The sequence below is a fragment of the Oncorhynchus kisutch genome, linkage group LG15, assembly GCF_002021735.2.
Source record: "Oncorhynchus kisutch isolate 150728-3 linkage group LG15, Okis_V2, whole genome shotgun sequence".
Classification (NCBI taxonomy): domain Eukaryota; kingdom Metazoa; phylum Chordata; class Actinopteri; order Salmoniformes; family Salmonidae; genus Oncorhynchus; species Oncorhynchus kisutch.
The window spans coordinates 94,265,058-94,292,662 of NC_034188.2; the positions used below are offsets into that span (position 1 = coordinate 94,265,058).

The following is a 27,605-nucleotide window of genomic DNA, read 5'->3' on the forward strand; positions in this document are numbered from 1 at the left end:
TCCCTGGAAGGGGTGCGTCACCTGATGGGGCTGAGTCACTGATGTGATCTTCCTGTCTGGGTTGGCGCCCCCCTTGGGTTGTGCCGTGGCGGAGGTCTTTGTGGGCTATACTCGGCCTTGTCTCAGGATGGTAAGTTGGTGGTTGAAGATATCCCTCTAGTGGTGTGGGGGCTGTGCTTTGGCAAAGTGGATGGGGTTATATCCTTCCTGTTTGGCCCTGTCCGGGGTTGTCATCGTATGGGGCCAGTGTCTCCTGACCCCTCCTGTCTCAGCCTCCAGTATTTATGCTGCAGTAGTTTATGTGTCGGAGGGCTAGGGTCAGTTTGTTATATCTGGAGTACTTCTCCTGTCCTATCCGGTGTCATGTGTGAATTTAAGTATGCTCTCTCTAATTCTCTCTTTCTCTCTTTCTTTCTCACTCTCGGAGGACCTGAGCCCTAGGACCATGCCTCAGGACTACCTGACATGATGACTCCTTGCTGTCCCCAGTCCACCTGGCCGTGCTGCTGCTCCAGTTTCAACTGTTCTGCCTGTGATTATTATTACTTGACCATGCTGGTCATTTATGAACATTTGTATATCTTGGCCATGTTCTGTTATAATCTCCACCTGGCACAGCCAGAAAAGGACTGGCCACCCCACATAGCCTCGTTCCTCTCTAGGTTTCTTCCTAGGTTTTGGCCTTTCTAGGGAGTTTTTCCTAGCCACTGTGCTTCTACATCTGCATTGCTTGCTGTTTGGGGTTTTAGGCTGGGTTTCTGTACAGCACTTTGAGATATCAGCTGATATACGAAGGGCTTTATAAATACATTTGATTTGATTTGATACAGTAGCAGGTATCACCAGCATGGTTCTCTAGAGTAGCAGGTATCACTAGCATGGTTCTCTACAGTAGCAGGTATCACCAGCATGGTTCTCTACAGTAACAGGTATCACTAGCATGGTTCTCTACAGTAGCAGGTATCAACAGCATGGTTCTCTACAGTAGCAGGGGTATCACCAGTAGTAGCAGGTATCAGGTACCACCAGCATGGTTCTCTACAGTAGCAGGTATCAAAGGACTAAGGTATTTATACCGCCTGGTATCTGCATGGCTATTGTGTAGCAGGATTGGACTCAGCAGCAGAGCAGCTAGCACCACTTCAGCATTAGCAGCAGCAGCAACACATTGTTATACAACAGAAATGACAAAGAAATTCGGCTATTGTAAGATTATTTACCTCCCAGACAGAGATGTATTTTTCCTCCTGAACAGTCAGAGAAAGAAACTTCTGGCTAGCTACTTCAGTTAGTAGGCCTGAAGGCAGCTCTGCAGAGTGTCTCTAGCTACTTCAGTTAGTAGGCCTGAAGGCAGCTCTGCAGAGTGTCTCTAGCTACTTCAGTTAGTAGGCCTGAAGGCAGCTCTGCAGAGTGTCTCTAGCTACTTCAGTTAGTAGGCCTGAAGGCAGCTCTGCAGAGTGTCTCTAGCTACTTCAGTTAGCCTGAAGGCAGCTCTGCAGAGTGTCTCTAGCTACTTCAGTTAGTAGGCCTGGAGGCAGCTCTGTAGAGTGTCTCTAGCTACTTCAGTTAGTAAGCAACATCTCAAGACATCAGTCAGGAAGTTAGAGCTTGGTCGAAAATGGGTCTTCCAAATGGACAATGTCCCCAAGCATACTTTCAAAGTTGTGGCAAAATTGCTTCTTATGGCTGCGATCTGGTTAACGGGATCGATATGACAACAGACAGTGAAAGTGCAGGGCGCCAAATTCAAACAACAGAAATCTCATAATTAGCATTCCTCATACATAATTCAAATGGTTTTGGAAACTTCAGAGTGTTCTCTATCCAAATATGCTAATAATATGCATAGCTTCTGGGACTGAGTAGCAGGCAGTTTACTCTGGGCACCTCTGGGCACCTTATTCATCCAAGCTACACAATACTGCCCCCAGCAATAATACGTGTTTAAGGACAACAAAGTCAAGGTATTGGAGTGGCCATCACAAAGCCCTGACCTCAATTCGATAGAAAATTTGTGGGCTGAACTGAAAAAGCCTGTGCGAGGAAGAAGGCCTATAAACCTGACTCGGTTACACCAGCTCTGTCAGGAGGAATGGGCCAAAATTCACCCAACTTATTGTGGGAAGCTTGTGGAAGGCTACCCGGAATATTTGACCCAAGTTAAACTATTTAAAGGCAATACTACCAAATACTAATTGAGTGTATGTAAACTTCTGACCCACTGGGAATGTGATGAAAGAAATAAAAGCTGAAAGAAATCATTCTCTCTACTATTATTCTGACATTTCACATTCTTAAAATAAAGTGGTGATCCTAACTAGTTTTTACCATGATTAATTGTCCGGAATTGTAAAAAACTGAGTTTAAAAGTACTTGGCTAAGGTGTATGTAAACTTCCGACTTCAACTGGATATATTTTTAAACGGGTAGAAAACGTGAAAATGTTGTTATTATTGATATGACTGGCTGTTGGAATCAGTGTGCACCATCGCACTCAGACAAACAGAGCATCTACTGTGACAGCGGCACATCGCCGTAAAAGAGCAAGCAAACCTTCAGCTTATCTCAGAGCATTGCATTGTGGGTATCTCCTACTACAGTACCTGAAAGGCCACTGATGACGGACAGCAGGAGAAGTGGTTTCCATGGCGACCCCATACTTGTTCAGGCGGGTCCCCCCCTTCAGCAGCGTTGTTAGAAGGTCTGTTTCTTCATTAAAGCTGTGCCTAGGAAACAACAAGAACAACATTCAACTGTTTGTTAGTAGGTTTAAAGCTGTGCCTAGGAAACAACAAGAACAACATTCAACTGTTTGTTAGTAGGTTTAAAGCTGTGCCTAGGAAACAACAAGAACAACATTCAACTGTTTGTTAGTAGGTTTAAAGCTGTCTATTAAACAACAAGAACAACATGCAACTGCTTGTTGCCAGTTAAAGCTGTTTCAACGGACAAGTTGACATTGGATGAATTTACCAACCCCCCCTTTATATTCTGAATGTAAAAGTGTTACATTAGGGCATGCGTGTGAATTTGAGGGTTTGTCTGTCTGTCTGGCTTTCTGTCTGTCTGTCTTTCGGTCTGTCTGTTGGCTTTCGGTCATCCTCTCCTCAGCCCTCCCTCCTCATCCTCTCCTCATCCTCCTCTCCTCAGCCCTCCCTCCTCATCCTCCTCTCCATATCCTCACCAGCCTCTCTCTCTCTCTCTCTCTCTCTCTCTCATCCTCTCAATTCAATTCAAGGGGCTTTATTAGCATGGGAAACATGTGTTAACATTGCCAAAGCAAGTGAGGTAGATAATATACAATAAAAATGAACAGTAAACATAACACATCCAGAAGTTTCAAAACAATAAAGACATTACAAATGTTATATTATATATGTATATATATATAAAAACTATAACATTGTATATATATATATATATACAGTGTTGTAACAATGTACAAATGGTTAAGGAAAATAAATGGTGTTTGTTCTTCACTGGTTGCCATTTTCTTGTGGCAACAGGTCACAAATCTTGCTGCTGTGATGGCACACTGTGGTATTTCACCCAGTAGATATGGGAGTTTATCAAAATTGGATTTGTTTTTGAATTCTTTGTGGATCTGTGTAATCCTCTCTCTGTGTCTCTGTCTCTCTCCATCATCGCTCTCTCCATCCCCTCTCTTTCATTATCACTCTCCTCTCTATCCATCCCATCTCCCTCCCTCTCCACCTCTCCATCCTCCCACATGGCACCACAGTCTTCACCACTCACAACAGACAGACTGACTGACAGAGCCAATCCTCATCCTTTCTGCACTACAGATCACAACAGACTTGCAGTGATCTAGTCTACAGGCTCTCTAGTCTACAGGCTCTCTAGTCTACAGGTTCTCTAGTCTACAGGTTCTCTAGTCTACAGGTTCACTAGTCTACAGGTTCACTAGTCTACAGGTTCTCTAGTCTACAGGTTCACTAGTCTACAGGTTCACTAGTCTACAGGTTTTCTAGTCTACAGGTTCACTAGTCTACAGGTTCACTAGTCTACAGGTTCTCTAGTCTACAGGTTCTCTAGTCTACAGGTTCACTAGTCTACAGGTTCTCTAGTCTACAGGTTCTCTAGTCTACAGGTTCACTAGTCTACAGGTTCACTAGTCTACAGGTTCACTAGTCTACAGGTTCTCTAGTCTACAGGTTCACTAGTCTACAGGTTCACTAGTCTACAGGTTCTCTAGTCTACAGGTTCTCTAGTCTACAGGTTCTCTAGTCTACAGGTTCTCTAGTCTACAGGTTCTCTAGTCTACAGGTTCACTAGTCTACAGGTTCTCTAGTCTACAGGTTCTCTAGTCTACAGGTTCACTAGTCTACAGGTTCTCTAGTCTACAGGCTCTCTAGTTGAAAGGTTCTCTAGTCTACAGGCTCTCTAGTTGAAAGGTTCTCTAGTCTACAGGTTCACTAGTCTACAGGTTCTCTAGTCTACAGGTTCACTAGTCGAAAGGTTCTCTAGTCGAAAGGTTCTCTAGTCGAAAGGTTCTCTAGTCGAAAGGTTCTCTAGTCGAAAGGTTCTCTAGTCGAAAGGTTCTCTAGTCGAAAGGTTCTCTAGTCGAAAGGTTCTCTAGTCGAAAGGTTCTCTAGTCGAAAGGTTCTCTAGTCGAAAGGTTCTCTAGTCTACAGAGAACAAGCTTCACTGGAAAAGATCAACATGTAAACATGTTGTGCTGTATAAAGGGTGTCCTAAATGTCTCCCTAGGGCTCTGGTAAACATGTTGTGCTGTATAAAGGGTGTCCTAAATGTCTCCCTAGGGCCCTGGTAAACATGTTGTGCTGTATAAAGGGTGTCCTAAATGTCTCCCTAGGGCCCTGGTAAACATGTTGTGCTGTATAAAGGGTGTCCTAAATGTCTCCCTAGGGCCCTGGTAAACATGTTGTGCTGTATAAAGGGTGTCCTAAATGTCTCCCTAGGGCCCTGGTAAACATGTTGTGCTGTATAAAGGGTGTCCTAAATGTCTCCCTAGGGCCCTGGTAAACATGTTGTGCTGTATAAAGGGAACGGGATACTGTGTGGGACATGTATCCACTTCAGGCTGTCTGTGGCGTAGGCACAGGCAGATTAACTGATGTGCAGGAGGATTAACTAATGTGCAGGCAGATTAACTGATGTGCAGGAGGATTAACTGATGTGCAGGTAGATTAACTGATGTGCAGGTAGATTAACTGATGTGCAGGCAGATTAACTGATGTGCAGGCAGATTAACTGATGTGCAGGCAGATTAACTGATGTGCAGGCAGATTAACTGATGTGCAGGCAGATTAACTGATGTGCAGGCAGATTAACTGATGTGCAGGCAGATTAACTGATGTGCAGGCAGATTAACTGATGTGCAGGCAGATTAACTGATGTGCAGGAGGATTAACTGATGTGCAGGTAGATTAACTGATGTGCAGGAGGATTAATTGATGTGCAGGAGGATTAATTGATGTGCAGGCAGATTAACTGATGTGCAGGCAGATTAACTGATGTGCAGGCAGATTAACTGATGTGCAGGCTATCTAGTCATTGAAACATGGACTATTATCTCTCCCTCATCTCCCTCATCTCCCTCACCTGTTTTTCAAACAAACCTAAACAGTCAAGGATATTTTAAACACCTTGCCAGCAATTTAGTTTCTTCTTAGAAACACACACATTACAAACAACTCATCGGGCGGCAGGTAGCCTACTGGTTAGAGGAGGCAGTTACCCTAGTGGTTAGAGTCCTTATGTTCACCTGATTTAGAATTCCTCACAATCAAATGTCGACCGCATTATCTACCAAGGGAATTCTCTTCGATTATAATCACAGCCGTATATATTCCCCAAGCAGACACATCGATGGCTCTGAACAAATTTTATTTGACTCTTTGCAAACTGGAAACCACATATCCTGAGGCTGCATTCATTGTAGCTGGGGATTTTAACAAGGCTAATCTGAAAACTCCCTAAATTGTATCAGCATATCGATTGCGCAACCAGGGCTGGTAAAACCTTGGATCATTGCTATTCTAACTTCCGCGACGCATATAAGGCCCTCCCCCGCCCTCCTTTCGGAAAAGCTGACCACGACTCCATTTTGTTGCTCCCTGCCTACAGACAGAAGCTAAAACAAGAAGCTCCCACACTGAGGTCTGTTCAACGCTGGTCCGACCAATCTGATTCCACGCACCAAGACTGCTTCCATCACGTGAACTGGGATATGTTCCGCATTGAGTCAAACAACAACATTGACGAATATGCTGATTCGGTGTGCGAGTTCATTAGAAAGTGCATTGATGATGTCGTTCCCATAGCAACGATTAAAACATTCCAAAACCAGAAACCGTCGATTGATGGCCGGAAACATGACCGAATACAAACAGTGTAGCTATTCCCTCCGCAAGGCAATCAAACAAGCTAAGCGTCAGTATAGAGACAAAGTAGAGTCACAATTCAACGGCTCAGACACAAGAGGTATGTGGCAGGGTCTACAGTCAATCACGGATTACAAAAAGAGAACCAGCCCCGTCACGGACCAGGATGTCTTGCTCCCAGGCAGACTAAATAACTTTTTTGCCCGCTTTGAGGACAATACAGTGCCTGACACGGCCCGCAACCAAAACATGCGGACTCTCATTCACTGCAGCCGACGTGAGTAAAACATTTAAACGTATTAACCCTCGCAAGGCTGCAGGCCCAGACGGCATCCCCAGCCGCGTCCTCAGAGCATGCGCAGACCAGCTGGCTGGTGTGTTTACGGACATATTCAATCAATCCTTATCCCAGTCTGCTGTTCCCACATGCTTCAAGAAGGCCACCATTGTCCCTGTTCCCAAGAAAGCTAAGGTAACTGAGCTAAACGACTACCGCCTCGTTTCACTCACTGCCGTCATCATGAAGTGCTTTGAGAGACTACTCAAGGACCATATCACCTCCACCCTACCTGACACCCTAGACCCACTCCAATTTGCTTACCACCCAAATAGGTCCACAGACGATGCAATCTCAACCACACTGCACACTGCCCTAACCCATCTGGACAAGAGGAATATCTATGCGAGAATGCTGTTCATCGACTATAGCTCAGCATTTAACACCATAGCACCCTCCAAACTCGTCATCAAGCTCGAGACCCTGGGTCTCAACCCCCCCCCCCCCCCCCATGTGCAACTGGGTACTGGACTTCCTGATGGGCCGCCCCCTGGTGGTGAGGGTAGGTAAGTACATTTCATGCATGGTTTCATGCATGTCAACATCAGAAGCCTCCTCCCTAAGTTTTTCTTACTCACTGCTTTAGCACACTCTGCTAACCCTGATGTCCTTGCCGTGTCTGAATCCTGGCTCAGGAAGGCCACCAAAAATTCAGAGATTTCCATACCCAACTATAACATTTTCCGTCAAGATAGAACTGCCAAAGGGGGAGGAGTTGCAGTCTACTGCAGAGATAGCCCGCAAAGTAATGTCATACTTTCCAGGTCCATACCCAAACAGTTCGAACTACTAATTTTAAAAATTACTCTCTCCAGAAATAAGTCTCTTACTGCTATCGGTGGTGAGTGCAGCCTCAGTGCAGTGGGCAGCTAGCCTCAGTGCAGTGGGCAGCTACCGCCTGCTACCGACCCCCCTCAGCTCCCAGCTGTGCCCTGGACACCATTTGTGAATTGATCGCCCCCCATCTAGCTTCAGAGTTTGTTCTGTTAGGTGACCTAAACTGGGATATGCTTAACACCCCGGCAGTCCTACAATCTAAGGTAGATGCCCTCAATCTCACACAAATCATCAAGGAACCCACCAGGTACAACCCTAAATCTCTAAACAAGGGCACCCTCATAGACGTCATCCTGACCAACTGGCCCTCCAAATACACCTCCGCTGTCTTCAAATCAAATCAAATCAAATTGTATTTGTCACATACACATGGTTAGCAGATGATAATGCGAGTGTAGCGAAATGCTTGTGCTTCTAGTTCCGACAACCAGGATCTCAGCGATCACTGCCTCATTGCCTGTATCCGGTACGGATCCGCAGTCAAAGGACCACCCCTCATCACTGTCAAACGCTCCCTAATACACTTCTGTGAGCAGGCCTTTCTAATCGACCTGGCCCGGGTATCCTGGAAGGATATTGACCTCATCCCGTCAGTTGAGGATGCCTGGTCATTCTTTAAAAGTAACTTCCTCACCATTTCAGATAAGCATGCTCCGTTCAAAAAATGCCGAACTAAGAACAGATACAGCCCTTGGTCTAACTCCAAAACGTTCTGGGACACTGTGAAGTCCATGGAGAACAAGAGCACCTCCTCCCAGCTGCCCACTGCACTGAGGCTAGGTAACACGGTCACCACCGATAACTCCATGATTATCGAAAACTTCAACAAGCATTTCTCAACGGCTGGCCATGCCTTCCTCCTGGCTACTCCAACCTCGGCCAACAGCTCCCCCCGCAGCTACTCGCCCAAGCCTCTCCAGGTTCTCCTTTACCCAAATCTAGATAGCAGATGTTCTGAAAGAGCTGCAAAACCTGGACCCGTAAATATCAGCTGGGCTTGACAATCTGGACCCTCTATTTCTGAAACTATCCGCCGCCATTGTCGCAACCCCTATTACCAGCCTGGTCAACCTCTCTTTCATATCGTCTGAGGACCCCAAGGATTGGAAAGCTGCCACAGTCATTCCCCTCTTCAAAGGGGGAGACACCCTGGACCCAAACTGTTACAGACCTATATCCATCCTGCCCTGCCTATCTAAGGTCTTCGAAAGCCTAGTCAACAAACAGGTCACTGTCCATCTCGAATCCCACCGTACCTTCTCCGCTGTGCAATCTGGTTTCCAAGACGGTCACGGGTGCACCTCAGCTACGCTCAAAGTACTAAACGATATCATAACCGCCATCGATAAAAGACAGTACTGTGCAGCCGTCTTCATCGACATTGCCAAGGCTTTCCACTCTGTCAATGACCATATTCTTATCGGCAGACTCAGTAGCCTCCGTTTTTCTGATGACTGCCTTGCCTGGTTCACCGACTACTTTGCAGACAGAGTTCAGTGTGTCAATCCGGGGGGCATGCTGTCCGGTCCTCTGGCAGTCTCTATGGGGGTGCCACAGGGTTCAATTCTCGGGCCGACTCTTTTCTCTGTATATATCAATGATGTTGCTCTTGCTGCGGGCGAACCCGGATCCACCTCTACGCAGACGACACCATTACGACATACTTCCGGACCGTCCTTGGACACTGTGCTATCTAACCTCCAAACAAGCTTCAATGCCATACAACACTCCTTCCGTGGCCTCCAACTGCTCTTAAACGCTAGTAAAACCAAATGCATGCTTTTCAACCGTTCGCTGCCTGCACCCGCACGCCCGACTAGCATCACCACCCTGGATGGTTCCGACCTAGAATATGTGGACATCTTTAAGTACCTAGGTGTCTGGCTAGACTGTAAACTCTCCTTCCAGACTCATATCAAACATCTCCAATCTAAAATCAAATCGAGAGTCAGCTTTCTATTCCGCAACAAAGCCCCCTTCACTCATGCCGCCAAACTTACCCTAGTAAAACTGACTCTCCTACCGATCCTCGACTTCGGCGATGTCATCTACAAAATAGCTTCCAACACTCTACTCAGCAAACTGGATGCAGTTTATCACTGTGCCATCCGTTTTGTTACTAAAGCACCTTATACCACCCACCACTGCGACCTGTATGCTCTAGTCGGCTGGCCCTCGCTACATATTCGTCGCCAGACCCACTGGCTCCAGGTCATCTACAAGTCCATGCTAGGTAAAGCTCCGCCTTATCTCAGTTCACTGGTCACAATGGCAACACCCACCCGTAGCACGCGCTCCAGCAGGTGTATCTCACTGATCATCCCTAAAGCCAACACCTCATTTGGCCGCCTTTTGTTCCAGTTCTCTGCTGCCTGTGACTGGAACGAATTGCAAAAATCGCTGAAGTTGGAGACTTTTATCTCCCTCTCCAATTTCAAACATCTGCTATCTGAGCAGCTAACCGATCGCTGCAGCTGTACATAGTCTATCGGTAAATAGCCCATCCAATTTTACCTACCTCATTCCCATACTGTTTTTATTTATTTACTTTTCTGCTCTTTTGCACACCAATATCTCTACCTGTACATGACCATCTGATCATTTATCACTCCAGTGTTAATCTGCAAAATTGTAATTATTCGCTTACCTCCGGATGCCTTTTGCGCACAATGTATATAGACTCACTTTTTTTCTACTGTGTTATTGACTTGTTCATTGTTTACTCCATGTGTAACTCTGTGTTGTCTGTTCATACTGCTATGCTTTATCTTGGCCAGGTCGCAGTTGCAAATGAGAAATTGTTCTCAACTAGCCTACCTGGTTAAATAAAGGTGAAATAAAAAAATTAAAAATAAAGTTTGTGGACGACACTACAGTGGTAGGCTTGATTACCAACAACGACGAGACGGCCCACAGGGAGGAGGTGAGGGCCCTCGGAGTGTGGTGTCAGGAAAATAACCTCACACTCAACGTCAACAAAACAAAGGAGCACCCCCCTCTCCACATCGATGGGACAGTAATGGAGAGGGTAGTAAGTTTTAAGTTCCTCGGCATACAAATCATGGACAAACTGAATTGGTCCACCCACACAGACAGCGTCGTGAAGAAGGCGCAGCAGCGCCTCTTCAACCTCAGGAGGCTGAAGAAATTCGGCTTGTCACCAAAAGCACTCACAAACTTCTACAGATGCACAATCGAGAGCATCCTGTCGGGCTGTATCACCGCCTGGTACGGCAACTGCTCCGCCCACAACCGTAAGGCTCTCCAGAGGGTAGTGAGGTCTGCACAACGCATCACCGGGGGCAAACTACCTGCCCTCCAGGACACCTACACCACCCGATGTCACAGGAAGGCCATAAAGATCATCAAGGACAACAACCACCCGAGCCACTGCCTGTTCACCCCGCTATCATCCAGAAGGCGAGGTCAGTACAGGTGCATTAAAGCAGGGAACGAGAGACTGAAAAACAGCTTCTATCTCAAGGCCATCAGACTGTTAAACAGCCACCACTAACATTGAGTGGCTGCTGCCAACATACTGACTCAACTCCAGCCACTTTAATAATGGGAATTGATGGAAATTGATGTAAAATATATCACTAGCCAATTTAAACAGTACTACTTAATATAATGTTTACATACCCTACATTACTCATCTCATATGTATATGTATATACTGTACTCTATATCATGTACTGCATCTTTATGTAATAAATGTATCACTAGCCACTTTAAACAATGCTACTTAATATAATGTTTACATACCCTACATTACTCATCTCATATGTATATGTATATACTGTACTCTATATAATGTACTGCATCTTTATGTAATACATGTATCACTAGCCACTTTAAACTGTGCCACATTTGTTTACCTACCCTACATTACTCATCTCATATGTGTATATACTGTACTCGATACCATATACTGCATCTTGCCTATGCCATTCTGTACCATTCATTCATATATCTTTATGTACATATTCTTTATCCCTTTACACTTGTGTGTATAAGGTAGTAGTTTTAGAATTGTTAGATTAGATTACTCGTTGGTTACTACTGCATTGTCGGAACTAGAAGCACAAGCATATCGCTACACTCGCATTAACATCTGCTAACCATGTGTATGTGACAAATACATTTGATTTGATTTAGAGGAGGCAGGTAGTCTAGTGGATAGAGGAGGCAGGTAGTCTAGTGGATAGAGGAGGCAGGTAGTCTAGTGGTTAGAGGAGACAGGTAGCCTAGTGGTTAGAGGAGAAAGGTAGCCTAGTGGTTAGAGGAGGCAGGTAACCTAGTGGTTAGAGGAGGCAGGTAACCTAGTGGTTAGAGGAGGCAGGTAGCCTAGTGGTTAGAGGAGGCAGGTAGCCTAGTGGTTAGAGGAGGCAGGTAGCCTAGTGGTTAGAGGAGGCAGGTAGCCTAGTGGTTAGAGGAGGCAGGTAGCCTTGTGGTTAGAGGAGGCAGGTAGCCTAGTGGTTAGAGGAGGCAGGTAGCCTAGTGGTTAGAGGAGGCAGGTAGCCTAGTGGTTAGAGGAGGCAGGTAGCCTAGTGGTTAGAGGAGGCAGGTAGCCTAGTGGTTAGAGGAGGCAGGTAGCCTAGTGGTTAGAGGAGGCAGGTAGCCTAGTGGTTAGAGGAGGCAGGTAGCCTAGTGGTTAGAGGAGGCAGGTAGCCTAGTGGTTAGAGGAGGCAGGTAGCCTAGTGGTTAGAGGAGGCAGGTAGCCTAGTGGTTAGAGGAGGCAGGTAGCCTAGTGGTTAGAGGAGGCAGGTAGCCTAGTGGTTAGAGGAGGCAGGTAGCCTAGTGGTTAGAGGAGGCAGGTAGCCTAGTGGTTAGAGGAGGCAGGTAGCCTAGTGGTTAGAGGAGGCAGGTAGCCTAGTGGTTAGAGGAGACAGGTAGTCTAGTGGTTAGAGGAGGCAGGTAGCCTAGTGGTTAGAGCGTTGAGCCAGTAACCGATAGGTTGCTGGATCGAATCCCCGGGCTGACAAGGTCTGTTCTTCTACCCCTGAACAAGGCAGTGTTCCTAGGTTGTCATTGTAAACATGAATTTGTTCTTAACTGACTTGCCTAGTTAAATAAATATTGTTTTTAAAAATTAATTAGTAGCTACTTAGTAACAAACACATTAAAGCTACTTAGTAACAAACACATTAAAGCTACTTAGTAATAAACACATTAACTTAGTAGCTACTTAGTAACAAACACACCTACCCAATGCATCACCGGGGGCAAACTACCTGCCCTCCAGGACACCTACAGCACCCGATTTCACAGGAAGGCCAAAAAGATCATCAAGGACAACAACCACCCGAGCCACTGCCTGTTCACCCCGCATTCATCTAAGAAGGCGCGGTCAGTACAGGTGCATCAAAGCTGGGACTGAGTGACTGAAAAACAACTTCTACGTCAAGGCCATCAGACTGTTAAATAGCCACCACTACCTGGCTTCCACCCAGTTACGTAACCCTGCACCTTAGAGGCTGCTGCCCCATATACATAGACTTGGAATCACTGGCCACTTTAATAATGTTTACATATTTTTGCTTTACTCATCTCATATGAAAATACTGTATTCTATTCTACTGCATTTTAGTCTATGCCACTCTGCTTTTCCTAATATTTATATATTCCTTAATTACATTATTTGACTTTTAGGTTGTGTGTATTGTTGTGAATTGTTAGATATTACTGCACTGTTGGAACTAGAAACACAAGCATTTCACTACACCTGCAATAAGATGTGTATGTGGCAAATAACATCTGTTAAACGTGTATGTGACCAATAAGATGTGATTTCATCAACGCGAGCCTCATGGAATCTCCAACCAGCCAGGCACATAGAGAACGCCATAACCCCAATGCCTTCTCTTTCTAACCATTAACTCTCAACAACTCTGTAATACACTCCAGTTTATTAAACTCTCCACAGGTGAGAGGAGGGTTCCAGAAATAATATATCCTCCAGGCTTGCTGGTGCTGGTGCTGACTGACTGACTGACTGACTGGCTGGCTGACTGTCTGGCTGACTGTCTGGCTGACTGGCTGGCTGGCTGAATGACTGGCTGACTGACTGGCTGACTGAATGACTGGCTGACTGAATGACTGGCTGGCTGACTGACTGGCTGACTAGCTGGCTGACTGGATGACTGACTGACTGACTGGCTGGCTGGCTGACTGGCTGGCTGACTGGCTGAATGGCTGGCTGACTGACTGACTGGCTGACTGACTGGCTGACTGAATGACTGGCTGGCTGGCTGACTGACTGGATGACTGGCTGACTAGCTGGCTGACTGGATGACTGGCTGACTGACTGGCTGACTGACTGGCTGACTGACTGGCTGACTGACTGGATGACTGGCTGACTAGCTGGCTGACTGACTGGCTGGCTGACTGAATGACTGGCTGACTGACTAAATGGGTGGCTGGCTGACTGAATGACTGGCTGACTGAATGACTGGCTGACTGAATGGCTGACTGGCTGACTGACTGACTGGCTGACTGAATGACTGGCTGGCTGACTAACTGATTTTTGGGAGGCTGTAGTGTAGAGAGATTCTCTGGTGTATGTTAAGTAATGTGGGCCAGGGTTGCAGTCAGCCAGTCAGCCAGTCTGTCTAAGGTTAATCTGGTGTATCTGTAATGAATACTCAGGGAGAAAAAGGTGTAGATCAATGTGCAGAGCGTGGCAGGTGTTTATTTCGCCTTCGCTGAAGGCAAGAATCGTGGTCACAGGCAGGTAATGGTCATACACAGGTAGGCAAACAGGCAGGTGAATCAAATCTAGTACTGAAGGCTATAACTGGTTCTCACAAACAAGCTAGGAAAAGGCTCAGTAGAGTCAAAATGAACAATACCTCACAAAGGTACAAACAGAATGAACTGAACTAAATAAGGAGCTGATGAGACCAGGTGAGTAACTAACACAGGTGAAATCAATGAGAGACAGGGCTACGTTCCAGAACACAAAGGAACAGGGCTACGTTCCAGAACACATAGAAAAAGGGCTATGTTCCAGAACACAAAGGAACAGGGCTATGTTCCAGAACACAAAGAAAAAGGGTTACGTTCCAGAACACAAAGGAAAAGGGCTACATTCCAGAACACAAAGAAACAGGGCTACGTTCAAGAACACAAAGAAACAGGGCTACGTTCCAGAACACAAAGAAACAGGGCTACGTTCCAGAACACAAAGAAACAGGGCTACGTTCAAGAACACAAAGAAACAACACAAGGTTGACTAAGAAAATATATACAGAACCTTACAGTATGTTAAGTAATGTGGGCCAGGGCTGCAGTCAGCCAGCCAGTCAGTTAGTCAGCCTGCCAGCCAGCCAGTCAGCCAGCCAGTCAGCCTGGCAGCCAGTCATCCAGTGAGCCAGTCAGTCAGCCTGTCAGCCAGTCAGCCAGTCAGTCAGTCAGCCAGCCAGTCAGTCAGCCTGTCAGCCAGGCAGTCAGCCAGCCAGTCAGCCGGCCTGTCTAAGGTTAATCTGATGTATGTTAAGTAATGTAGGCTAGGGCTGCAGTCAGCCAGTCACCCAGCCTGTCAGTCAGTCATCCAGTCAGTCAGCCTGTCAGCATGTCAGTCAGTCATCCAGTCAGTCATCCAGTCAGTCAGCCTGTCAGCCAGTCAGCCTGTCAGCCAGTCATCCAGTCAGCCAGTCAGCCTGTCAGTCAGTCAGCCTGGCAGCCAGTCATCCAGTGATCCAGTCAGTCAGCCTGTCAGCCAGTCAGCCAGTCTGTCTCAGGTTAATCTGGTGTAGAACAGATCTACCACAAGAACAGATCTTGGTTGGGTTGAGAGTGACAGATCTATAACACATTTCTCTGTGAATTTGGTTGGGTTGAGAGTGACAGATCTATAACGTATTTCTATTGTCCAAAAAGTTACATATTGCAGCTTAAAGTGGGATAACAGGTTTATCACAGCGTTTCCTCCAACTGCAGTGGATGATATGCCATTTAGAAGCTCTGAGTCTGTACCTTTAGCAAATGTAAAAAAAATTAAAATAAGTAAAAGGCAAATAACTTCAATTTGATAGAAGCCTCAATAGAGAAATCTGGACACATACAATGATTGGGCAGAGTGCCAGGGTGGGTCTCATGAGGTAAAATATTTAAATAGGTCAATGTTTCTTCAAGTGGGAGTTGAAGGAAATGTGTGTGTGGACGTGTTTAACTATTCTTTGACCAGAAGTCCCCACAAGAATAGGATACAAACAAATATTTGGCCAACTGCGGACATTCTGTTAGGCCACAAGGTCAAATGCTATTTCTATGGGGTTTAGGGTTTAGGTTAGAATTAGTGTTAGTGTTAGAATTACATTAAGGCTTTAGGAGCTAGGGTAAGGTTTAGGGCTAGGGTTAAGGTTTAGGGCTAGGGTTAAGGTTTAGGGCTAGGGTAAGGTTTAGGGCTAAGGTTAAGGTTTAGGGCTAGGGTAAGGTTTAGGGCTAGGGTAAGGTTTAGGGCTAGGGTAAGGTTAAGGTTTAGGGCTAGGGTTAAGGTTTAGGGCTAGGGTTAAGGTTAGGTTTTTGGGTTAGGGTTAGGGTAAGAGCACAGGTTAGTCTTAGGTTTAGGTTTTAGGGAAAATATGATATTGAATGTGACTGAATTGTGTGTCCCCAGAAGGTTAGCTGTACAAGACTGTGTGTGTGTGTGTGTGTGTGTGTGTGTGTGTGTGCGTGTGTGTGTGAGCATGCGTGTGTGTGTGAGCATGCGTGTGTGTGTGAGCATGCGTGTGTGTGTGTGTGCTTGCGTGCGCGTGTGTGTGTGTGAGCATGCGTGTGTATGTGTGTGTGTGCGTGTGTGAGTGAGTGAGTGAGTGAGCTGTATTATACAGTCCTGTCACACACCACCAGGTGTCTTTGACCGACCACCCCCATTGGTGCTGAAACATGAGAATTGAAAGAGGTACAGAGAAGTGGCAGACTGACACGATGGTCAGCTTTGCAGTGGTAAGATATACTATCCACCCTGCACTAGAGCACCTATCTCTTCATCCATCCCACATACTGTAGATCTGAGTGGAAAACTCACACACCTATCGATTCATCCATCCCACATACTGTACGTCTGAGAGGAATACTGCCAGACCTATCGATTCATCCATCCCACATACCTTGGAGAGGAATACTGCCAGACCTATCGATTCATCCATCCCACATACTGTACGTCTGAGAGGAATACTGCCACACCTATCGATTAATCCATCCCACATACTGTACGTCTGAGAGGAATACTGCCACACCTATCGATTCATCCATCCCACATACCTTGGAGAGGAATACTGCCACACCTATCAATTCATCCATCCCACATACTGAACGTCTGAGAGGAATACTGCCACACCTATCGATTCATCCATCCCACATACCTTGGAGAGGAATACTGTCAGACCTATCTCTTCATCCATCCCACATACTGTACGTCTGAGAGGAATACTGCCACACCTATCTCTTCATCCATCCCACATACCTTGGAGAGGAATACTGTCAGACCTATCTCTTCATCCATCCCACATACTGTACGTCTGAGAGGAATACTGCCACACCTATCGATTCATCCATCCCACATACTGTACGTCTGAGAGGAATACTGCCACACCTATCGATTCATCCATCCCACATACCTTGGAGAGGAATACTGCCACACCTATCGATTAATCCATCCCACATACCTTGGAGAGGAATACTGCCACTCCTATCGATTCATCCATCCCACATACCTTGGAGAGGAATACTGCCACACCTATCGATTCTTCCATCCCACATACCTTGGAGAGGAATACTGCCACACCTATCGATTAATCCATCCCACATACCTTGGAGAGGAATACTGCCACTCCTATCGATTCATCCATCCCACATACCTTGGAGAGGAATACTGCCACACCTATCGATTCTTCCATCCCACATACCTTGGAGAGGAATACTGCCACACCTATCGATTCTTCCATCCCACATACCTTGGAGAGGAATACTGCCACTCCTAAATGATTATCTTGTTCTTTTTTTATGTTATACTCCTTGTGCTAATTGCTATACATGAGCAAGTGATTTAAATCTTTCAAAAAAAAAAGACAAGTGCTGAAACGTTGATTGGTCTAATAAAGTGACACAGCACGGCCCTTTGAAGGTTGTGTCCGAAATGGCACCCTATTTCCTATGTGCCCTACCTAAAAGCAGTGCACTATATAGGGAATAGGGTGACGTTTGGCACACAACCCCGAGTTCCTCATTAATTAAAAGAGGCAGATTCAGGCGTATAATTTCTCCCAAAGGGGAAGGCATTAAAATGGTACAGACCTCAGACAGCTCCACAGCTGTGACCTCCCTAGGACAGCTTTACAACTTACAGCCAGAACTGACATGATGTCCAAGGGACCTAGAAGACTTCTCCTCTCTAATTGGGGTGATTACAATGGACACGATCTGTCTAGCTAATGCAACCTAACTAAGCAGTCATAGACACTGACCATAGACCCAATGGACATTATGTGTCTAACTCATGCAACATCTCTGAGTCTAAGCTCTTCATCCAAGTCTCCCTGGCTATTGTCCACAGTGGACATAGAACCATTGGAGTACACACTGACCATAGAACCATTGGAGTACACACTGATCATAGAACCATTGGAGTACACACTGATCATAGAACCATTGGAGTACACACTGATCATAGAACCATTGGAGTACACACTGATCATAGAACCATTGGAGTACACACTGACCATAGAACCATTGGAGTACACACTGATCATAGAACCATTGGAGTACACACTGATCATAGAACCATTGGAGTACACACTGATCATAGAACCATTGGAGTACACACTGATCATAGAACCATTGGAGTACACACTGACCATAGAACCATTGGAGTACACACTGATCATAGAACCATTGGAGTACACACTGATCATAGAACCATTGGAGTACACACTGATCATTGAACCATTGGAGTACACACTGATCATAGAACCATTGGAGTACACACTGATCATAGAACCATTGGAGTACACACTGACCATAGAACCATTGGAGTACACACTGATCATAGAACCATTGGAGTACACACTGATCATAGAACCATTGGAGTACACACTGATCATTGAACCATTGGAGTACACACTGATCATAGAACCATTGGAGTACACACTGAGGTACGTGAAAATGGGTGGGCTATTTATCAATAGACTATGTACAGCTGCAGCGATCGGTTAGCTGCTCAGATAGCAGATGTTTGAAGTTGGTGAGGGAGATAAAAGTCTCCAACTTCAGTGATTTTTGCAATTCGTTCCAGTCACAGGCAGCAGAGTACTGGAACGAAAGGCGGCCAAATGAGGTGTTGGCTTTAGGGATGATCAGTGAGATACACCTGCTGGAGCGCATGCTACGGATGGGTGTTGCCATCGTGACCAGTGAACTGAGATAAGGCGGAGCTTTACCTAGCATGGACTTGTAGATGACCTGGAGCCAGTGGGTCTGGCGACGAATATGTAGCGAGGGCCAGCCGACTAGAGCATACAAGTCGCAGTGGTGGGTGGTATAAGGTGCTTTAGTGACAAAACGGATGGCACTGTGATAAACTGCATCCAGTTTGCTGAGTAGAGTGTTGGAAGCAATTTTGTAGATGACATCGCCAAAGTCAAGGATCGGTAGGATAGTCAGTTTTACTAGGGTAAGTTTGGCGGCGTGAGTGAAGGAGGCTTTGTTGCGGAATAGAAAGCCGACTCTTGATTTGATTTTTGATTGGAGATGTTTGATATGAGTCTGGAAGGAGAGTTTACAGTCTAGCCAGACACCTAGGTACTTATAGATGTCCACATATTCAAGGTCGGAACCATCCAGGGTGGTGATGCTGGTCAGGCGTGCGGGTGCAGGCAGCGAACGGTTGAAAAGCATGCATTTGATTTTACTAGCGTTTAAGAGCAGTTGGAGGCCACGGAAGGAGTGTTGTATGGCATTGAAGCTCGTTTGGAGGTTAGATAGCACAGTGTCCAAGGACGGGTCGGAAGTATATAGAATGGTGTCGTCTGCGTAGAGGTGGATCAGGGAGTCGCCCGCAGCAAGAGCAACATCATTGATATATACAGAGAAAAAAGTCGGCCCGAGAATTGAACCCTGTGGCACCCCCATAGAGACTGCCAGAGGACCGGACAGCATGCCCTCCGATTTGACACACTGAACACTGTCTGAAAAGTAATTGGTGAACCAGGCAAGGCAGTCATCCGAAAAACCGAGGCTACTGAGTCTGCCGATAAGAATATGGTGATTGACAGAGTCGAAAGCCTTGGCAATGTCGATGAAGATGGCTGCACAGTACTGTCTTTTATCGATGGCGGTTATGATATCGTTTAGTACCTTGAGCGTGGCTGAGGTGCACCCGTGACCGGCTCGGGAACCAGATTGCACAGCGGAGAAGGTACGGTGGGATTCGAGATGGTCAGTGACCTGTTTGTTGATTTGGCTTTCGAAGACCTTAGATAGGCAGGGCAGGATGGATATAGGTCTGTAACAGTTTGGGTCCAGGGTGTCTCCCCCTTTGAAGAGGGGGATGACTGCGGCAGCTTTCCAATCCTTGGGGATCTCAGACGATATGAAAGAGAGGTTGAACAGGCTGGTAATAGGGGTTGCGACAATGGCGGCGGATAGTTTCAGAAATAGAGGGTCCAGATTGTCAAGCCCAGCTGATTTGTACGGGTCCAGGTTTTGCAGCTCTTTCAGAACATCTGCTATCTGGATTTGGGTAAAGGAGAACCTGGAGAGGCTTGGGCGAGTAGCTGCGGGGGGGGCGGAGCTGTTGGCCGAGGTTGGAGTTGCCAGGCGGAAGGCATGTCCAGCCGTTGAGAAATGCTTGTTGAAGTTTTGGATAATCATGGATTTATCGGTGGTGACCGTGTTACCTAGCCTCAGTGCAGTGGGCAGCTGGGAGGAGGTGCTCTTGTTCTCCATGGACTTCACAGTGTCCCAGAACTTTTTGGAGTTGGAGCTACAGGATGCAAACTTCTGCCTGAAGAAGCTGGCCTTAGCTTTCCTGACTGACTGCGTGTATTGGTTCCTGACTTCCCTGAACAGTTGCATATCGCAGGGACTATTCGAAGCTATTGCAGTCCGCCACAGGATGTTTTTGTGCTGGTCGTGGGCAGTCAGGTCTGGAGTGAACCAAGGGCTGTATCTGTTCTTAGTTTGAACGGAGCATGCCTATCTAAAATGGTGAGGAAGTTCATAGAACCATTGGAGTACACACTGATCATAGAACCATTGGAGTACACACTGACCATAGAACCATTGGAGTACACACTGATCATAGAACCATTGGAGTACACACTGACCATAGAACCATTGGAGTACACACTGACCATAGAACCATTGGAGTACACACTGATCATAGAACCATTGGAGTACACACTGATCATTGAACCATTGGAGTACACACTGATCATAGAACCATTGGAGTACACACTGATCATAGAACCATTGGAGTACACACTGATCATAGAACCATTGGAGTACACACTGATCATTGAACCATTGGAGTACACACTGACCATAGAACCATTGGAGTACACACTGATCATTGAACCATTGGAGTACAATCATTCTTCAAAGTAGCCACCCTTTGCCTTGATGACAGCTTTGCACACTCTTGGCATTCTCTCAACCAGCTTCACAAGGTAGTCACCTGTAATTAATTTCAATTAACAGGTGTGCCTTGTTAAAAGTTCATTTGTGGAATTTCTTTCCTTCTTAATGTGTTTGAACCAATCAGTTGTGTTGTGACAAGGTAGGGGTGGTATACAGAAGATATCCCTATTTGGTAAAAGACCAAGTCCATATAATGGCAAGAACAGCTCAAATGAGCAAAGAGAAATGACAGTCCATCATTCATTTAAGACATACAGTTCAGTCAATACAGAACATTTCAAGAACTTTGCAAGTGTCTTCAAGTGCAGTCACAAAAACCATCAAGCTCTATGATGAAACTGGTTCTCATGAGGACCGCCACAAGAAAGGGAGACCCAGAGTAACCTCTGCTGCAAAGGATAAATTCATTAGAGTTAACTGCATCTCAGATTGAAGACGAAAAAAATGCTTCACAGAGTTCAAATAACAGACATGTCTCAACATGAACTGTTCAGAGGAATCAGGCCTTCGTGGTCGAGTTGCTGCAAAGAAACCACAACTAAAGGACCCCAATAAGAAGAAGAAGAGACTTGCTTGGGTCAAGAAACACGAGTGATTGACATTAGACCGGTGGAAATCTGTCCTTTAGTCTGATGAGTCAAAATTGGAGATTTTGTGCTTAGTGGGACAATCATTTGTTTTTCAACAGGACAATCACTCAAAACACACCTCGAGGCTGTGTAAGGGCTATTTGACCAAGAAGGAGAGTGACGGAGTGCTGCATCAGATGACCTGGCCTCCACAATCACCCGACCTCAACCCAATTGAGATGGTTTGGGATGCGTTGGACTGCAGAGTGAAGGAATAGCATCCAACAGCATATGTGGGAACACCTTCAAGACTGTTCGGAAACATTCCAGGTGAATCTGGTTGAGAGAATGCAAAGAGTGTGCAAAGCTGTCATCAAGGCAAAGGATGTCTACTTTGCAGAATCTCAAATACAAAATATATTTTGATTTGTTTGAGTTTTATGGTTACTACTTGATTCCGTATGTGTAATTTCATAGTTTTCATGTGTTCATTATTATTCTACAATGTAGAAAAGTGTAAAAAATGAAGAAAAACCATTGAATGAGAAGGTGTGTCCAAACTTTTGTCTGGTATATGCAGTATATATCCCACAGCACTCATTTCTGATTGGTTAGAATTGCATTCTTGAATGTACATTAAAACAAACTAACGTAAGAGATATTGTCAGGACAGTTGGAAAAGATATCGGGGCACCTTGCAATCATGAAGCAATAAGCGCCTACACATGCAGACCGTACTTGCTACAAAGTTACACAAAGCTAAACGAACAACCACACAAACTGAAATAGGATACATTGAATATGCTAATGAGGAAAAAATGTAGCTAGCAAATGATTAGTTTTTTGATTTGAATTAGTTTTTCCTACCACACATGTCTAGTTTCACCAGCTGTTTTCAGCAACTGATATTTTATAATTTGGTTGTCATATTGGCAGGTTTGCTAGCAACAAACTATTTTGCTAGCTTCAAGCCTAGTGTTTGATATGCAATGATCTCCTCGTAAATAACACTCAGTGATGACAAGTGTCCTGACGAGAAGGTCAACTTTTCAAGCTATGCCAGCCACAATAGGGGCATTATCAGCTCATTGTTATGGATGTATCCAAATGAATGTCAATAGAAAACAGATACTTTGCGGAGGTCGTGACTGTGTTAGCAAGGGATAAGAACGTTGTCAATGAGCATGGCAATGGAATATAAAGAACGAACGGCTGGGTAGTGTCTGTAAATATCGAACTAATCAAAACAACGACCAGCAACCAAAATATGAGCAGGTATGAATTTGCTTATAAAAATGTAAATATCAGCAAAAAGTATTTCTTCAGGAAAATGTGTGCTTTCATATTGTTTTCTTTGGCAACAAGCGGGATAACTGCCTCCGTTCTATACTTTACCTTGGAAAAATGTACGCCGTAAAAGGACTCGGCTCTGTCCTGCTGTGTCATCAACTATTCCCAAGGTGATGTACAGAACGTCAGTGTTCATCCTTTACATATAAACTCAGCAAAAAAAGAAACTTCCTCTTACTGTCAACTCAGTTTATTTTCAGCAAACTTAACATGTGTAAACATTTGTATGAACATAACAAGAAACAACAACTGAGACATAAACTGAACAAGTTCCACAGACATGTGACTAACAGAAATGGAAAAATGTGTCCCTGAACAAAGGCAGGGTCAATATCAAAAGTAACAGTCAGTATCTGGTGTGGCCACCAGCTGCATGAAGTACGGCATGACATCTCCTCCTCATGGACTGCACGAGATTTGCCAGTTCTTGCTGTGAGATGTTACCCCACTCTTCCACCAAGGCACCTGCAAGTTCCCGGATATTTCTGGGGGGAATGGCCCGAGCCCTCACCCTCCGATCCAAGAGGTCCCAGACGTGTTCAATGGGATTGAGATCCGGGCTCTTCGCTGGCCATGGCAGAACACTGACATTCCTGTCTTGCAGGAAATCATGCATAGAACGAGCAGTATGGCTGGTGGCATTGTCATGCTGGAGGTCATGTCAGGATGAGGCTGCAGGAAGGGTACCACATGAGGGAGGAGGATGTCTTCCCTGTAACGCACAGCGTTGAGATTGGCTGCAATGACAACAAGCTCAGTCCGATGATGCTGTGACACACCGCCTCAGACCATGACAGACCCTCCACCTTCAAATCGATCACACTCCAGAGCACAGGCCTGGGTGTAACGCTCATTCCTACGCCAATAAATGAGAATCTGACCATTACCCCTGGTGAGACAAAACCGCGACTCGTCAGTGAAGAGCACTTTTTGACAGTCCTGTCTGGGCCAGGAGACGTTGTTGCCGGTAATGTCTGGTGAGGACCTGCATTACAACAGGCCTACAAGCCCTCAGTTCAGCCTTTCTCAGCGTATTGCGGACAGTCTGAGCACTGATGGAGGGATTGTGCGTTCCTGGTGTAACTCGGGCAGTTGTTGTTGCCATCCTGTACCTGTCCAGCAGGTGTGATGTTCGGATATACCTTAGCATGGCTAAGGCACGTTCACACAGATGAGCGGGGACCCTGGGCATCTTTCTTTTGGTGTTTTTTAAAGTCAGTAGAAAGACCTCTTTAGTGTCCTTATTTTTCATAACTGTGACCTTAATTGCCTACCGTCTGTAAGCTGTTAGTGTCTTAATGACCGTTCCACAGGTGCATGTTCATTAATTGTTAATGGTTCAATGGGCAAGCATGGAAAACAGAGTTTAAACCCTTTACAATGAAGATCTGTGAGGTTATTTGGATTTTTACAAATTATCTTTGAAAGACAGAGTCACAAAAAAGGGACGTTTCTTCTTTTGCTGAGTTTCTAACAGGTAGGCAGGGTTCTAAATAAACTTTTTGCACTTTTTCAGTTGGTGGTACCAGCAAATGATTTGGTCGCACACATTTTTTAAATAATTGATAATGACCTGGCCTGTGTCCCATAATATGCCTGCATTCCATACAGAACCAGGCTTAAATGACTGGCCGTCTTTTACATTAGCATGCCCTTGTGTTCTTACATGGATTTGAATAGATTTACTGTAACAGCAAATAAAACAGACTGTTGAAATAAAGTGGAACATTTATTTATTGCAGATGTCAAAGTGCCATGTGTTCTTTTCTGTCAAATCCTCTAGAGGACAGAAAAACTAAATTCTCAGGGAGAACGACCTTGACTTGCTCATATTTTCAGGTTTCGCTCTAAAAATCAGACTTTTTTTTAAAATAGAAAAACAACTTAATTGGATGGTCTAAGTCTACAACAAAGTTTCAACTAGCTGACTAGTGAAACACCCGTCAATTGGAGGGAAACAAACCAAAGCGCCTACATTTGTCATAAAAGCTGATCAAAAATGTAATCACAGAATAACTATATTGTAGCAGTAGAACTTCCATAACTTCAATGGCTTTTCAAGGACCAAAGTCCCTGGAGGAAATGTCTGATATTCAAGGTAGCCTATTCCATGATGTCGTAATTGTGCCAAGAATCTTTACTTTTTAATTACCTGATTTGCACACCCATTCTTGCCTTAGCATTTACTGGTCGACATAACAACAACCTTTCCTGCTGCTTTCCATACCGCTGTCAGTCTTCACTCCACACAACAACCAGCTGTTAGAGAGCTCAAACAGCTGGCCCAAGCAGCCCACTGATGGGGATGAGCGACTGGCCTGGAGGCCTTCCCGGAACCCTGATGCACCGGGGCTTTCCCATGCTGTTGTTGACTCTTCAGAAAGTTGCTTAATTTTTGGTCCATTGCACTCTAGTTTTTGAATGAATCATTGGGCTACTTGTCTTTGCATCACAGAGAGAGAGAGTGATAGAGAGAGAGAGAGAGCGAGAGAGAGAGAGAGAGAGAGAGGAAAACACCTCAGAAAGAAATTGAGAAACCTATCCAACCAAATACACAGAGACCCCGAAGACCTTCATTATGGTGAAACACTAAAACAGTACAGAAATACACTAAGAAAAAAGGACTTCAGAAATCAGCTCAATGTAATTGAAGAATCCATAGAATCTAACCACTTCTGGGAAAATTGGAAACTCTAAACAAACATCAACACAAAGATCTATTCAAAATGGAGATGTATGGATAAACCACTTCTCCAGTCTGATTGGCTCTACAACAAAGAACAAACAGCTAATACATACACATGATCAATTACACATCTTAGAATCAATTATTAAAGACGACCAGAACCCACTGGATTCTCCAATTACATTGAATGAACTACAGGACAAACCCTCCAACCAAAAGAGGCCTGTGGGGTTGATGGTATCTTAAATGAAATGATAAAATAAACAGACTACAAAATTCAATTGGCTATACTTAAACTCTTTAAAATCATCCTTAGCTCTGGCACCTTCCCCAATATTTGGAACCTAGGAATGATCACCCCAAACGACAAAAGTCACCCCAATAACTACCGTGGGATATGCGTCAACAGGTTAACCCTGACCCTGACCCTAACCCAACCCTGCACAACCTAATTGACAAACAAAACAAAACAAAGGCAAAGTCTTCTCATGCTTTGTTGATTTCTAAAAAGCTTTTGACTCATTTTGACATGAGGGTCTGCTATATAAATTGAAGGAAAGTGGTGTTGGATTAAAAACATACGATATTATACAGTCAATGTACACAAACAACAAGTGTTCAGATAAAATTGGCCAAAAACTCAATATTAGGAAAGTGCTCCTAATGTTTGGTATACTCAGTGTACATCAATGAGTTGGCGAGGGCACTATAAGTCTGCAGCACCCAGCCTCAACATACTAGACTCTGTCAAGACAAAACGTCTACTGTTTGTGGATGATCTGTCCCCAACCAAGGAGGCCTAGAGCATCACCTCCCTGTAGGTTTTCACTCCAACTCCAGGTGTAACTAACCTGGTTCTGCTTATCAACCAGATAATTATTACAATCAGGCTCGCTAGATTAGGGTTGGAGCGAAAAACCTACAGGACGGTGAATCTCTCAAATAGCAAAATATCTCCTATAGAGTGCACTACTTTTGACCAGAGCCCAGTGGTCCCTGTGTGGGCACTGGTCAAAGGTAGTAAGTACACTGTAAAGCGAAAAGGGTGCCATTTGGGAGTCATCCTAGGTTCTCTGTCTGAAAGTAGTACACTATAAAGGGAATAGGGTGCCATTTGTTAGCTCCAGGGTTTAGCTCTAGCGGCCAGCGGCCGAGCCGTATTGCTTGCATCTTCATCAGCATCCCCATAGTCCCCCATGCCTGATTATGCACAACGTGTTATACGAGCTTGCAATATTGATATTTTCCTTAATAGTCAAGGTTAGCCGTGCACTCCTGCAGTCCTCATTTGAATGTGATCATGTTAATGATGTGTATTGATGTGGTATAATGACAGGCCTTCAGGGAGTGACACCATGCTGTTTGTCAATGGCACTCCCCACTGCTATAACACTACAACAGCTGCTACTGCTACTACTACTACTACTATCACACTACTACTACCACTGCTACTACTACTACTACTGCTACTACTACTACTACTATCACACTACTACTACCACTGCTACTACTACTACTACTACTACTATCACACTACTACTACCACTGCTACTACTACTACTACTACTGCTACTACTACTACTACTATCACACTACTACTACCACTACTACTACTACTACTACTAATATGACTACTACTACTACTATCACACTACTACTACTACGACTACTACTACGACTATCACTAATACTACTACTAATACTATTATCACTACGACTACTACTACTACTAACACTACTACTACTGCTACTACTACTACTATTATCGCACTACTACTACCACTGCTACTACTACTACTACTATGACTACCACTACT

The 27,605-nt window shown here is 45.0% G+C and overlaps 1 protein-coding gene across 1 annotated transcript in view; it reads right to left on the reverse strand.

Annotated features, from left to right (window-relative positions):
• Positions 1 to 27,605, reverse strand: part of LOC109879957 (contactin-5) — a 611,325-nt gene that overhangs the window by 433,497 nt on the left and 150,223 nt on the right. Inside the window, exon 2 of the mRNA XM_031791310.1 lies at positions 2,604 to 2,726. Coding sequence (XP_031647170.1) covers positions 2,604 to 2,658 — 55 coding nt within the window. The 5' untranslated portion in view covers positions 2,659 to 2,726. The remainder of the gene's footprint in view (positions 1 to 2,603; positions 2,727 to 27,605) is intronic.